Consider the following 15,121-nt stretch of genomic DNA (forward strand, 5'->3'; position numbering starts at 1 on the left):
GTGACGTCAACAGAGCCAGGTGGAACTTCCTGTGAATGATCTGCAGGAAAGCGAGAAAAAGAGTCAGTGCACTCTGCCACATCCCGGTCAGATTCGGAATTGCACTCAAGCCCTTTAGCTGTCTCCCATGCGCACGTGTGTGACAGCATATAATAAGGTCATAAGCCCACCATTAGCATCTCAACATTTGGGTCGTATACTTGTGCTTTAATTGTAATGTGCCCAGGATGGCACCATTTTTCATTTACTTTTCTTCTTGCCGCTTTTACTCCTGCCTATGTCCATCCCCGTGATTTTAAATCCATCCAGTGCAACCGTGGACTCCGGAGTTTCAGCTCTAAGCCACATCTCAGTGAAGCAGAGGAGACTGCGGAGTTTGTGTTCCCTTTGGCTCCTGATCAGCACTGAGAGCTCATCCATTTTGTTCACTAACAATCTTAGATGTTCAATTATAAATTAAAAAATAAAAATAATAGAACTGCTCTTGTATTGTGCAATGGAGCTAAAAGGTCCCAGTAAGAAAAAAAAAGCCTTAAAACTTACTGACTGTGCTCACTTTGAAGTAACAAAGGTTTTGATTTAAGAAAACACGTCTTCCGTGTCTCTGAAAAATGATTGTGATGGCAAAAGTAAACTGAAATTTATCCCAGACTCTTGAAACTGTTTTCATTATTATTACCACGCTTATTTTAACTTCACCTGTTTGTTGTCTGGTACAAATCTTATAATCAATATTTCACCCACTTCCTATTGTCCAAATGACTTAACATTTTGCACACTTACTCACTTCTGATGACGGTACATGAATCAATATCAGTTTCACTAATTGATCAATTAATCCATGTTAATTAAGAAATGAAATTTTCATATGAAGAATAGCTAAAGATTTCACCAATAGATGGCGCTTGTAGCAGATAGACATATTAAAGGAAGTGTTATTGATTACAAAATTACACTAAAACAAGACTTATATTAAGTTAAAAAGTGTACTAAAAAAGTACATCACTCATAAAATAAAAGCATGGGCGTTTCTCATCAATCAATAAAATCTTAGCTAAAATCTATCCATATATTATATAGTGCCTTTCACATCTATCTATCTATCTATCTATCTATCTATCTATCTATCTATCTATCTATCTATCTATCTATGATATAGTGCCTTTCATATCTATCTATCTATCTATCTATCTATTATATAGTGCCTTTCACATCTATCTATCTATCTATTCTGTGGTGGGCTTGCACCCTGCCCGGGATTTGTTTCCTGCCTTACACCCTGTGCTGGCTGGGATTGGCTCCAGCAGACCCCCATGACCCTGTGTTAGGATATAGTGGGTTGGAGAATGACTGACTGACTGACTCTCTATCTATTATCACACAAGTGCGATAATTCCTCACTGATCCTCAAGGTGGCGCTCTATATTAATGCCTTTTCTCTTCCTCCCACACTGGATGACTAACATCTATCTATCTATCTATCTATCTATCTATCTATCTATCTATCTATCTATCTATCTATCTATCTATTATATAGTGCCTTCATATCTATCTATCTATCTATCTATCTATCTATCTATCTATCTATCTATCTATCTATCTATTATATAGTGCCTTCATATCTATCTATCTATCTATCTATCTATCTATCTATCTATCTATCTATCTATGCCTGTGTTATGTGCCTGTGTTTTGTGGGTGGTTTCCCAAGACTGTTCTCAGCCCTATTAAGGTGACGGTATCTCACAGTTCCTGGCAAGTCATTCAGATATATCACGGAGTCTGTGAATGTGCTTGTGTTTCTTGCTGTATATTTTGATTCATTGGATTGTTTGAACTTCTGGTCCTTTTCTTTGGCATGGCCTTGGGTCTCCTTTTTGGCACTTTTTTGATCTTGGACTGCCTTTGCTTGGCAGCTCCTTTATGTCCTTTCTATGCTCTTCAGCGCTATACTGTATAGTGAAACAGAGCATTTTTGTTTCCCCTCATTACTAGCCAGGGTTTTAACTACTTGTCGATTCCTGAAAGGAGAGATGCATGAGAATAAACCTCATACAGGTAGGCAGTAGACTTCTTAGGCATACCATCAACCACATCCTGGAACCGAGTTTCTTTGCAGCCTTTGTCGATTTTTGTAAAGTATTCAACTCAGTTGATCGAGCTGTCCTGTACGACAACCTGAAACTTTGCTGGATATCATGGCTGGCCTGTACACTTGTACTGTGAGTGCTGTGCAGAGAGAAGGCAGAACCTTTGTGTTTTTCCCAGGTGTTTTTAGGGTCCATCAGGGGTGTGTTCTGCTCCTAATCTGTTCAATGCTGGCATGGACTGGGTGTTGGGCAAGGTCGTGGGGTCCAACAGCTGTGGGGCATCTATTGATGAAGAAAGATTCACTGATCTTGACTTTGCTGACGATGCTGTGATGTTCGCAGAGTGAATGGAGCCTCTGATCGGTGCGCTCGTGAGACTGAGCGAGGAGTCGGAGTGTCTGGGTTTGGGTGGGTCCTGATATAAACCAACATCCAAGCCTTTAATGACCTCTTGAGCACGGCCATCAGCAGTGTGTCTGTCTGCGGAGAGAGTGTTGACCTCGTCGAGAGGTTTACTTACCTCGGCAGTGACATTAATGTCTCTGGTGACTCTACCTGTGAAGTCAATAGATGGATTGGGAGAGCATGGGGGCTCATGAGGTTGCTGGAAAGGGGTGTGTGGCGCTCCAGATATCTTTGCAAGATGACGAGGGTCCAAGTCTTTAAAGTCCTATTGCTCCCTGATTTGCTCAATAGTTGTGCGACATGAACGCTATCCAGTGACCTGAGATCAAGACTGAACTCCTTCATGTGTGTCTCTATGGAGAATCCTTGTGTACCGCTGGTTTGATTTTGTGTGGCATGTTACCTGCATTGTGAGAGGAGCGTCAGTTACAGCACTACGGCCATGTGGCACGATTCAACGAGGGAAATCAGCTCACAGGACCCTTATTGTTAAGGACCCGAGTGGCTGGGCCAGGCCTGGGGGGATTGCCAACTGGGATCCCAAGCTGTTTCATCGTGTGGTGCACACAGCAATGCACTGTAACAGCACATGTTCCCCAACCTGACCTGACTTGACCTGCTAGGCAGTAATCAGCCATTGAGACAAGAAGCAGGACCTGCCTTGCTGTCTTGCTGAAACTGAGCGAAGGACTGAGATCACTGCAAAATCAGTTTCACTTCCTCAAGTGAGGGCTACCCACATTCAAATGTCTTTTCGCAACTTCCAACTTTTTTGTAAGAGTGTGGCAGCAGGCTTAACAGCTGTGTTTGTGCAAGAGAGCCAGGAAAATTGAAAATAAGTCTACAGGACAAGTCCACATGGACACCTGAAGGTGACTGGATTTTGGTTTCTGATCTTGATTCCTACTTATACCAGGTGGCCGGGTTGCACCATGTTTATCTCTGCTACAGTATGAGATTCTTCCCCAGTCTTTATATTTGTAGGGTCTGCACATCCTCCACAGGCCCACAGTGGTTTTTCCCTTGGTACAGCAGCTTTCTTCTCACATTTCATGGACATCATAATGACTGAAACATGAGAATGTCCTCTGATGGATTAACTCCCCATGCAGGGTTGGTCTCTTGTGTCTATACTGCTGGGAAAGAAGAGGCTCTCATTACCAGTTAATGAGTTGATGGATAATTAACAGAATCTGAAAGAGTGGAAACTGCAAACGTAATTTAAAATATTGTAAAGCGAAGACATTTTCAGAAACACAGTACAGTACTTCAGTCAGAACAGAGGGACAGAGATGGAATGTTAGAAAATGTTAGAAACTTTATCTTCACTCAGAGATGCACGTAGTAAGTTGTGTATTAGACCAGTGTTTCTCAACCAGTGGGTCACAACCCATTTTTTGGTCACAGGTTGCTGTCGTTGAGTGAGAGAGTGAGTTGCAGTGGACCACCTAAGCAATTAACAGTGTTGTGTAATATTTATCCACATATTTATTTACAATCTTCACACATATGGAACCGGGATGATAATAATAATAATAATAATAATACATTTTATTTATATAGCGTCTTTCCCATGCTCATAATCAACGCTGTTATATGTGCATGCATTTCAACAAGGTACCTACCCACCCCTCCTCTGATATTCACAGGTGATTCATTAAAGGGAGCTGCTCCGACATCAGCACTTGTCTCACCAAGGGGTCAACTTGAGGAAACATAAAAAGAGGTACAACTGGGTTGGGACACCATGAAGTTGGAAAAACACTGTATTAGAACGTAGGACTTCCCTTTTATCACCGCAGATCAGTTTAAATACCTCAGCGTGAACATTAAGCTCTTTGTCAACAAAATTTTGCTGTCTGCATGGAAAAACTTAAGCAAGACTTGCATAGATGGTCTATCTGACTTTAGCTGGAAGAATGAACACTGTCAAGATGAAAATCCTTCCTCAGCTTCTTTTTCTGTTTCAAAGCATTCCGATATACATCAATAAATCATTATTTAAGAAGTTAAATTCAATTATAACCTCATTTATTTCGAATTCAAAACATCCACATATCCAAAGGGCGACCCTGCAAAGACCGGAGGCAGTAGATGGCATGGCACTACCTAACTTTTAATTTTATTATAGGTATTATTTCAAATCATCCCCATATACATTACCAAATCATTTTTTATGAAGTTAGATTCAATCAATCAATCAATCAATAAACATTTATTTATATAGCACATATTCATACAAAAAAATGTAGCTCAAAGTGCTTTACAAAATGAATAGAAAAATAGAAGACACAATAAAAAATAAACATAAGTCAACATTAATTAACATAGAATTAATAAGGTCCGATGGCCAGGGTGGACAGAAAAAACAAAAAAAACTCCAAAGGCTGGAGAAAAAAATAAAATCTGTAGGGGTTCCAGACCACGAGACCGCCCAGTCCCCTCTGGGCAATCTACCTAACATAAGTCAAACAGTCCTCTTTGTATTTAGGGTTTTCATGGAAGGACCTGATAATGATGGTCACGTAGACTTCTGGCTTTCAGTCCATCAATGTTGGTGCATCCTGATGCTTTGAGTAGATGGTGGTGGCGCAGGCCGCCACCACAAAGAAACCGGAAAAAGAAATAGAAGAGAGAGTTGGGGTCAGTACGGATTTTAGATTTTGTGAATAGTTATTAGATAGATAGATAGATAGAATATTATGAAGAATTGAACATACAGAGTATCAGTATTAAGTTAAAGTGAAGTTATAAAAAGGCCATGTTAAAGTAATGTGTTTTCAGCAGTTTTTTAAATTGCTCCACTGTATTTGCCTGGTGAATTCCTATTGGCAGGCTATTCCAGATTTTAGGTGCATAACAGCAGAAGGCCGCCTCACCACTTCTTTTAAGTTTAGCTTTTGGAATTATAAGGAGACACTCATTTGAAGATCTAAGGTTACGATTTGGAATATAACGTGTCAGGCATTCCGATATATAAGATGGAGCAAGATTATTTAAGGCTTTATAAACCATAAGCAGTATTTTAAAGTCAATCATAAGCTCCTTCATTTGGAATTGAAAATATCCACTGACTTTAGCTGGAAGAATGAACACGCAAAGGGCGACCCTAGAATTTTGAATTTTATTACTGGGTGGCAAATATACAAGCTATGAAAACATGGACATTGACACAAGTAAATGAACAGACACAGGCTTGGTCTGCAGTAGAAATAAAATCCTGAAGTATTTCTATATACTCCGTGCTTTGTACCCCAATAAGTACAACAACAACAACAACATTTATTTATATAGCACATTTTCATACAAACAGTAGCTCAAAGTGCTTTACATAATAATGAATAGAAAAAAGACACAATAAGAAAACAAAATAAATCAACATTAATTAACATCGAATAAGAGTAAGGTTCAATGGCCAGGGGGGACAGAAAAAACAAAAAAAACTTCACACGGCTGGAGAAAAAATAAAATCTGTAGGGATTCCACACCATGAGACCACCCAGTCCCCTCTGGGCATTCTACCTAACATAAATGAAACAGTCCTCTTTGGATTTAGGGTTCTCACGGAAGGGCCTGATGATGATGATGATGGTCACGTAGACTTCTGCCTTTTAATCCATCCATCATTGTTGGAGCATCATGAAGCTTTGAGTAGGTGGAGGTGGCGCAGGCCATCACCACAAAGAAACCAGAATAAGAAACAGAAAAGAGAGTAGGGGTCAGTACGGATTTTACAAGTCATCACCAATATACTAACAACCCAATTGTGCTTCACTCACTCAGAATATGGAACCAACGTAGGAAGCATTTTAAGACAGAGAAGTTTTTACCTGTGGCACCACTGCATGATAACCAGCTTTTCCCACCCTGTCAAACGTACGCAGCTTTTAATGTCTAGAAAACATCCAGGATTAAATCACTTAGAGATCTGTACATTGACAATGAACAATTACACACTAAATTTAACTTTCCAGCAACACATTTCTTTCACTACCTTCAAATTAGAAACTTTGCTAAACAAAACCTGTCCAACTTTCCTCACCTCCCTCTAATATCAATCAAAATGAGGACTCGGACAGCATTTCTGTAATATATGAATATATTGTACACCCCTTCCCTTTCAAAGATTCGAGAGTACAGTGGGAAAAGGATCTCTCACTCAGCATCTCAGAAAAGGAGTGGCAGGCAGTCGTGCACAGAATTCACTCGAGCTCCATATACACAAAGCATACAATTGATCAACTTAAAATGATCTATCGAGCACATCTTGATAGGTTGGAGTGGTGGCTCTGAGGCTAGGGATCTGCACTGGCAATCGGAAGGTTGCCGGTTCATATCCGGTAAATACCAAAAAGGACTCTGCTCTGTTGTGCCCTTGAGCAAGGCCCTTAACCTGCAATTGTTGAGCACTTTGAGTAGTGAGAAAAGTGCTATATAAATGCAAAGATTTACATCTGTCTCATTTAAAATTGTCCTAAATGTTTCCGGGGAAAGAAGGAACCTGTGAATGTTGCAATCGAGCTCCAGCCTCACTGGGTCACATGTTTTGGGCCTGCACCAAATTAACATCATTCTGGACCAGAATCTTTAACTGCCTATCCGACAGCCTTGGGGTCACAATCACCTCCTAATCCACTAACAGCTGTGTTTGGTGGGCTCACAAGGGGGCTTAAAGTGGAGAAGGACAAACAAACTGTAATGGCCTTTACTTCACTATTGGCACGTTGACTTGTCTTGCTCAACTGGAAGAATCCTAACTCACCTCTGTTAAGTCATATATTATCTAAAATTGGAAAAAAATCTAATTATCACTTAGAGGATCTTTGCAGAACTTTTTAAATACCTGGTAGGATCCCATCATCTAATCTTTTATTCTATTTATTTTTTATTTGTTTACTTACTTGTTTTTCTTACTATTAAAGTTTTACTCTGTTGGCCTAACTCTCTTTCTCATGGGTGGGCGTTGATTTTATTGCGAACCTAGTTTTGTAAAATTTGATTTGCTTCTATGGAATGTCATTCAATTGCAATAAATTCAATTAAAAGTTTAAAGAAAAAAAAAAAAGAACATAGGACTTTAAGGAACTTCAAAATTCAACTTAAGTGAAGTAAAGAGAATGAGGCCTCCAAATGCTCCACAAAAGTCATTAGTATCCAGGCCAGGCCTCCTTTACCTACCTGTGAAAGGACTCAACCTAATGGGGATGAATCCCTGCCCCAGTGGCCTGCATCAGGCTTTGAAGGCACAAAAGGGATGATAGCCTGAAAAGCAAACTTGAATTAGAAAATTAGAACAATCGAGACGACAACAAGCCATTCAGTCCAACAAAGCTCTCCAGTCCTATCCATTTAAGTCATCTAAAAAACATCAAGTTGAGCTTTTAAAGTCCCTAAAGTCTTACTGTCGACCACACTGCTTGGTTGCTTATTCCAACTATTTGTGGTTCTCTGTGTGAAGAAAAAACCTCCTAATGTTAGTATAAAATTTCCCCTTACCAAGTTTCCAACTGTGTCCCCTTACTCTTGATGAACTCATTTTAAAGTCACCATCTCAATCCACAGGACTAATTAGGTCATAATGTTCAAACACTTCAATCAGGTCTCCTTTTCATCTCCTTTTGCTTAACTCTTTGAAGGCTGAATATTTTTTCCCAAAACCTCAGTTTTCTTAAAAGCGCGCAAAGCAATGGCTTCACACAGAAATCAACATAAAACGTCTCCTGTTTGGCATCTCTGGCAGCAGCGGCTGTTTGGGATCAACTTGATGGCCAGCAGGAAAACGTGGCGGGCTGGCGGCCTGGCTCTCTTCACACAGCGGGTGGGCAGCGGTGGCAGTCCCAGTGCAGCGCAATCTGGTTTGTACCTCTTGTCATCGTAAGTTGCGGTCCTCCCAGGCGAACGTTGTCCGTAGGTACATCAGCTACACGAACAAGTTGAGCACAATTGTCAGCTGGGGACCGATCAGGAGATGCTGGTACCTCACTTACGTTGCATTAAAATCGAATCTGACAAGTCCAAGACTGATTCAGTGATAACAGGCAAAATGTCATCCATGAACATTGTGCTTTGTGCATTCTCTTTGGCCTCTCGCCAAACGTTGATGCCATTTTAAAGGTTATTTGCTTTTCGCTACTCATTCACACCGAGGGAGTCGAGGTCAGATCAATACTTATGTGGTTTAAAGTGCCAGAGGGTAACCAGCTGTGTGTGTATCATTCATGGGGCACTGTTGTGATTAGGGTCTGTGTGTATGTAAGTCTCATGAAGTGCTAGGAGAGTGACAAGTTGTATTATTCATAAGACACTTGTGTGGTTTAAAGTGCTAGAGATTAACCAGCTGTGTGTGTGTCATTCACAGGGAGCCGCTGAGTTACTACAGTGGTGTGAAAAACTATTTGCCCCCTTCCTGATTTCTTATTCTTTTGCATGTTTGTTACACAAAATATTTCTGATCATCAAACACATTTAACCATTAGTCAGATATAACACAAGTAAACACAAAATGCAGTTTTTAAATGATGGTTTTTATTATTTAGGGAGGAAAAAAAATCCAAACCTACATGGCCCTGTGTGAAAAAGTAATTGCCCCCTGAACCTAATAACTGGTTGGGCCACCCTTAGCAGCAATAACTGCAATCAAGCGTTTGTGATAACTTGCAATGAGTCTTTTACAGCGCTCTGGAGGAATTTTGGCCCACTCATCTTTGCAGAATTGTTGTAATTCAGCTTTATTTGAGGGTTTTCTAGCATGAACCGCCTTTTTAAGGTCATGCCATAGCATCTCAATTGGATTCAGGTCAGGACTTTGACTAGGCCACTCCAAAGTCTTCATTTTGTTTTTCTTCAGCCATTCAGAGGTGGATTTGCTGGTGTGTTTTGGGTCATTGTCCTGTTGCAGCACCCAAGATCGCTTCAGCTTGAGTTGAAAAACAGATGGCCGGACATTCTCCTTCAGGATTTTTTGGTAGACAGTAGAATTCATGGTTCCATCTATCACAGCAAGCCTTCCAGGTCCTGAAGCAGCAAAACAACCCCAGACCATCACACTACCACCACCATATTTTACTGTTGGTATGATGTTCTTTTTCTGAAATGCTGTGTTTCTTTTACGCCAGATGTAACGGGACATTTGCCTTCCAAAAAGTCCAACTTTTGTCTCATCAGTCCACAAGGTATTTTCCCAAAAGTCTTGGCAATCATTGAGATGTTTCTTAGCAAAATTGAGAAGAGCCCTAATGTTCTTTTTGCTTAACAGTGGTTTGCGTCTTGGAAATCTGCCATGCAGGTCGTTTTGCCCAGTCTCTTTCTTATGGTGGAGTCGTGAACACTGACCTTAATTGAGGCAAGTGAGGCCTGCAGTTCTTTAGACGTTGTCCTGAGGTCTTTTGTGACCTCTCGGATGAGTCGCTCTGCGCTCTTGGGGTAATTTTGGTCGGCCGCCACTCATGAGAAGGTTCACCACTGTTCCATGTTTTTGCCATTTGTGGATAATGGCTCTCACTGTGGTTCACTGGAGTCCCAAAGCTTTAGAAATGGCTTTATAACCTTTACCAGACTGATAGATCTCAATTGCTTCTGTTCTCATTTGTTCCTGAATTTCTTTGGATCTTGGCATGATGTCTAGCTTTTGAGGTGCTTTTGGTCTACTTCTCTGTGTCAGGCAGCTCCTATTTAAGTGATTTCTTAATTGAAACAGGTGTGGCAGTAATCAGGCCTGGGGGTGGCTACGCAAATTGAACTCAGGTGTGATACACCACAGTTAGGTGATTTTTAACAAGGGGCAATTATTTTTCACACAGGGCCATGTAGGTTTGGATTTTTTTTTCTCCCTAAATAATAAAAACCATCATTTAAAAACTGCATTTTGTGTTTACTAGTGTTATATTTGACTAATGGTTAAATGTGTTTGATGATCAGAATACATTTTATGTGACAAACATGCAAAAGAATAAGAAATCAGGAAGGGGGCAAATAGTTTTTCACACCACTGTATGTGTAAGTGTATATCTATTGTGACAGATAAGGGGCGCTGCCGTCCCCTTGATCCCTCAGACCAGACGCCAGACACCAGGTAAAAGTCCAAATATTAAATTTATTTGAACAATAATGTGCACTAAGCTCCCTCCACTCCACAATACTCATATAATAATAAATCAATACAATAATCAATACTCAATCCTCCACACCCTGACGCGTTGTTCCCTTCCTCCCAACTCAGCTCGCCCATCTGGGATCTCCCACAGTCCTTTTTAAAGTCCTTGACCCGGAAGTGTTTCTCTCTCTCCGTCCATGTGACTGGTAACACTTCCGGGTCAGATAAAAACTCCTTTTCTTCAACCCGGAAGCACGTCATTTCCTCTGTCCACGCGACTAGGACGTACTTCCGGGTTGTAGGGAAAACAATCCTTGTTCCTCCCTGCATCATCCTCTAGCGGCACACATGGTATCCAGCAGGGCTGTGGATAAAAACTCCATTGACCATGATTCCCTGCTGGCATTCAGGGCACCTCCATGCTGCAGGGAGGGCTCCATCTGGCGGCCTGGGGGTATTGGCCGGTATGAAGGCCAGCCATATACCACACTATGCATTTGTGTGATAATCTTATGGTGCAGCAGTAGACCAACCCAGTAACAAATCTGATGAGTACACTTACCCCTAGGTAAGGGTAAGAGGAGGGAAATAGCACGATGATACAGGCCTTTACTATATCATCAAATTTTTTCTCACCATCCTGCTTTAAAATAGGAGACTAAAAGCAGCCACCACTGCAAATACATGGGGAAAGTTTAAAAAATATACCATTTCTGGGTGGCATATCCTCAAGCTTATTGTCACAGGCACTTGGTACAATTAAATTCTCTCTTACATGTTTCCTCAGAATGGCGGCATATTCCTTTGTTCAAAAATATAAAAAATAGTCAAACATTTTTATGGGATGCACTTACTTTTTCAGACTGCTGTTAGTGATTAAAGAATGATCACAGCTGGCCACAATCCACCAGTCCAGGAGAGTTTAGCCACCTCAGTGATGCCCAATAATTTCAACAGTCAGCCACAAAATGCCATCTTCCCAGTTCTTTAAAAGAGTGAAAACAAGTCACGTGGATGCAGCTCCAGAAAAAAAAATGCCTGACGGTGCAAAAGTGGAGGAAATGAGCTAAGGGCCATGGTGACCACAAACACAGCTGGTGGCCATAGGGTGACACCCACGGCGGCTCTTAGGCTTACCTCATTCCAGTGTTCTCTTCATTCAGATTCTGACATCGGTCAGAGATGAGCTCCACTCTGTTGTCTCAGATGCTACCCCTGGTGTTACCGCTCCTGCTTCTACTGCAGACATGGTCCAGCCTGGCTGAAGAGCCACATCAGTTAGCAACCTGCGCTGGTCATCCAGGGATACCAGGATCACCGGGCAACAACGGAGTGCCAGGGAGAGATGGACGAGATGGAAAGGAGGGGAGAGAAGGCACAAAAGGAGAGAAGGGTGAGGCAATGTGGGGCAAACAGGACCTGGGGAGGAAGATCATAAAGGCAATGAAAAGCCACCAGAGGTCATTGGTGCCAACCCTGGAATAGGGTTCAGGATTTAAAATTTGCACTAGTGGGCTCAGTAACGATGTGTTAAGTGTATCACATTACATTAGGCCTGGATTTTAAGGAGAGATGGTCTGTAGTTAGACCTGACCACCCCACTCCTCTAAAGGCTTCAGAACAACTCCCAAATAGAGCTAGGCTTTGTCTTGCACCCAAAAGTAGCATCAGAAAATGTGCGGCAAGTGTTCTTGATGTTGGAAACTGAAAGGCAACAAGCTGTAGAATGAAAGACAGACCTTTGTCTTGAGTCACAGATTTGGTTGGAGACCTAAAGCTGAGATCCACTGATGTCAGGTTTTATAAACAGGCCTTCATTTTCACTAAAATCATATGTCTTCACTTCTGCTGGTTGATGTGGACTGAGAATCCTCAAAATTCTTTAGCACTTGTTAGTGTCCGATGATAAGCTTATAATAACCGTCGTAATACTTAATTATTTTATTGATACTTTTACAACTTATTTACAAATTTTTTTGGTCATCATTAATAAAACTATCAGAACTGGACTGGGCAGAGCAATTATATTGTTTTAATACAATTACAGGTTTGTGCAACAACAACATTTATTTCTATAGCACATTTTCATACAAATACTGTAATGTAGCTCAAAGGGCTTTACATGATTTACATGCATTGGAATGACTGACTTGGGAGTGCAGGCTGATGAGAGTGTGGTGCTAATCTGGGGAGAACCGTCTTCACCTGAGGCACTGCAGCATCTGCAACAACTTTTGGAAGATGCAGTAGGAGCAGATGGGCAAGCTTTTGAGCAGATGGGCAAGTGGCTTTCACTTACATTGCATAGTTCCTCTAGATATGACCGTGTGTTGTGGTGGAAGACAGTGCAGTTATTCACAGCTCAGAGATGTTTTCAGAATATGCACATTGGAATCACGTAAGTCTTTGAGTTTCACATGTTAAGTAATCTCTATCTCGAGGTCTTTGTAACATTTCCATTTCCTTGAGAGAGATATTTGAATCATCTGGGACTGCTGTGTTATCAAGTAGGCGTTGTCTCTTTCTCCAATCATGGAGTATGAAGTCTGGCCAATCTGCTCTGATAGTACAACTGCTGTTCACAGACATGTTGAACATGATGGTGATGTACTCAATCATAATGACTTTTTCAAATGGATGACTATACCTGTGATCAGGAACTGGCAGGCTAAGCTCTTGAAGCAGTGGCCTGTACATGCAGCTACCTCTCTGATTGTGCTGATGTGTGCATTGTTTCGGTCTAACATTGAGCATCCAACAACAATATGACTGCAGTGCTCCTGTTCTTGTTGACACAACCTGTACTTGCTTTCATTATCCATCTTGAAAATATTCTTTTGATCATAGTGCATGTTCAGTACCTGATCATCATCATCCTCATCTTCTTTTAACATAGTAGCAGAACACTGGTGCAGTAGTTAGTGCAACCACCTAACTCATCCAGCATTGTCTATCTTGATGATATTCTCTTGATGATAGTCTATATTTAGTGCCTGATTAACATCATCATCATCATCTTCTTCTAACATAGTTGCAGAATGGTGGTGCACTAGCACTAGTTAGTTTAACCACCTAACACAACCAGTATTGTCTATCATAGGGATTATTCCTTCAATGATAGTCCATATTTAGTGCCTCATCATCATCATGACCTTCTTCTTCTTCTTCTCCTTCTAACATAGTAGCAGAACACTGGTGCAGTAGTAAGTGCAGCCACAACACAACCAGCATTGTCTATCTTGAGAATATTTCTTGGATGATAGTCCATATATTTAGTGTCTGATCATCATCATCTGCTTCTTCTTCTTCTTCTTCTTCTTCTAACATAGTAACAGAATGCTGGTGCACTAGTTAGTGTATCATCATCATCTTCTTCTTCTTCTTTTAACACAGTAACAGAACACTGGTGCAGTAGTTAGTGCAACCATCTAATACATCCAGTATTGTCTATCTTGAGGATATTCTTTTAATGATAGTCCATGTTTAGTGCCTGTTCTTCTTCTTCTTCTTCTTCTTCTTCTTCTTCTTCTAACATAGTAACAGAATGCTGGTGCACTAGTTAGTGTAACCACCTAACACAAGCAGCATTGTCAATCTTGAGAATATTCCTTTGATGATAGTCCATATTTAGTGCCTGATCATCATCATCATCATCTTCTTCTTCTTCTTTTAACACAGTAACAGAATACTGGTAACAGTAGTTAGTGCAACCACCTAATACATCCTGTATTGTCTATCTTGAGGATACTCTTTTGATGATAGTCCATGTGTAGTGTCTGATCATCATCATCATCATCTTTATCTTCTTCTAACATAGTATCAGAATGTTGGTGTGGTAGCTAATGTAACCACCTAAAATAACCAGCATTCTCTATCTAGAGTATTTTACTTGGATGAAAGTCCATATTTAGTGTCTGATCATTATCTTTTTCTTCTTCTAACATAGTAGTAGAACATTGGTTCAGTAGTTAGTGCAACCACCTTACACAACCAACATTGTTTATCTTGAGAATATTCCTTTTATGATAGTCCATATTTAGTGCCTGATAATCATCATCTTCTTCTTCTTCTTCTTCTTCTTCCAACATAGTAGCAGAATACTGGTACAGTAGTTAGAGAAGTGGTTCTCAACCTGTGGGGCGGGCCCCCCTAGGGGGGGAGCAAAGTAACAAAAAGGGGGGCGCGAAGATGTTAAAAAAAGAAAACAAGAATCAAAATATGAACAAAAAATCTGTTGAAACCAAAACAAATTAACTTAAACTACATTCTGATACGAGAACAATAAATATAGAGTTAGATAAATGTCGATAAAAGTTAAGTAGGTATAATAAAACATGCATCTACATTTCCAAAAAATGTTAGGGGGCCGCGAATAAAACTGTTATGAAAACTCGGGTCGCAAATACTTAAAGGTTGAGAAATGCTGAGTTAGTGCAACCACCTAATACATCCTGATTTGTCTATCTTGAGGTTACTCTTTTGATGATAGTTCATGTGTAGTGCCTGATCATCATCATCATACATCATAATCTTC

At 40.6% G+C, this 15,121-nt stretch overlaps 1 protein-coding gene across 1 annotated transcript in view; it reads left to right on the top strand.

Annotated features, from left to right (window-relative positions):
* Nucleotides 1-11,746: 11,746 nt before the first annotated feature.
* The window catches only part of LOC120526718 (pulmonary surfactant-associated protein D-like), a 55,601-nt gene continuing 52,226 nt past the window's right edge, over nucleotides 11,747-15,121 (top strand). Inside the window, exon 1 of the mRNA XM_039749874.1 lies at nucleotides 11,747-11,980. Within this exon, the coding sequence (XP_039605808.1) occupies nucleotides 11,770-11,980 (211 nt within the window). The 5' untranslated portion in view covers nucleotides 11,747-11,769. The remainder of the gene's footprint in view (nucleotides 11,981-15,121) is intronic.

Source organism: Polypterus senegalus, chromosome 3 (genome assembly GCF_016835505.1).
Source record: "Polypterus senegalus isolate Bchr_013 chromosome 3, ASM1683550v1, whole genome shotgun sequence".
Taxonomy (NCBI): domain Eukaryota; kingdom Metazoa; phylum Chordata; class Cladistia; order Polypteriformes; family Polypteridae; genus Polypterus; species Polypterus senegalus.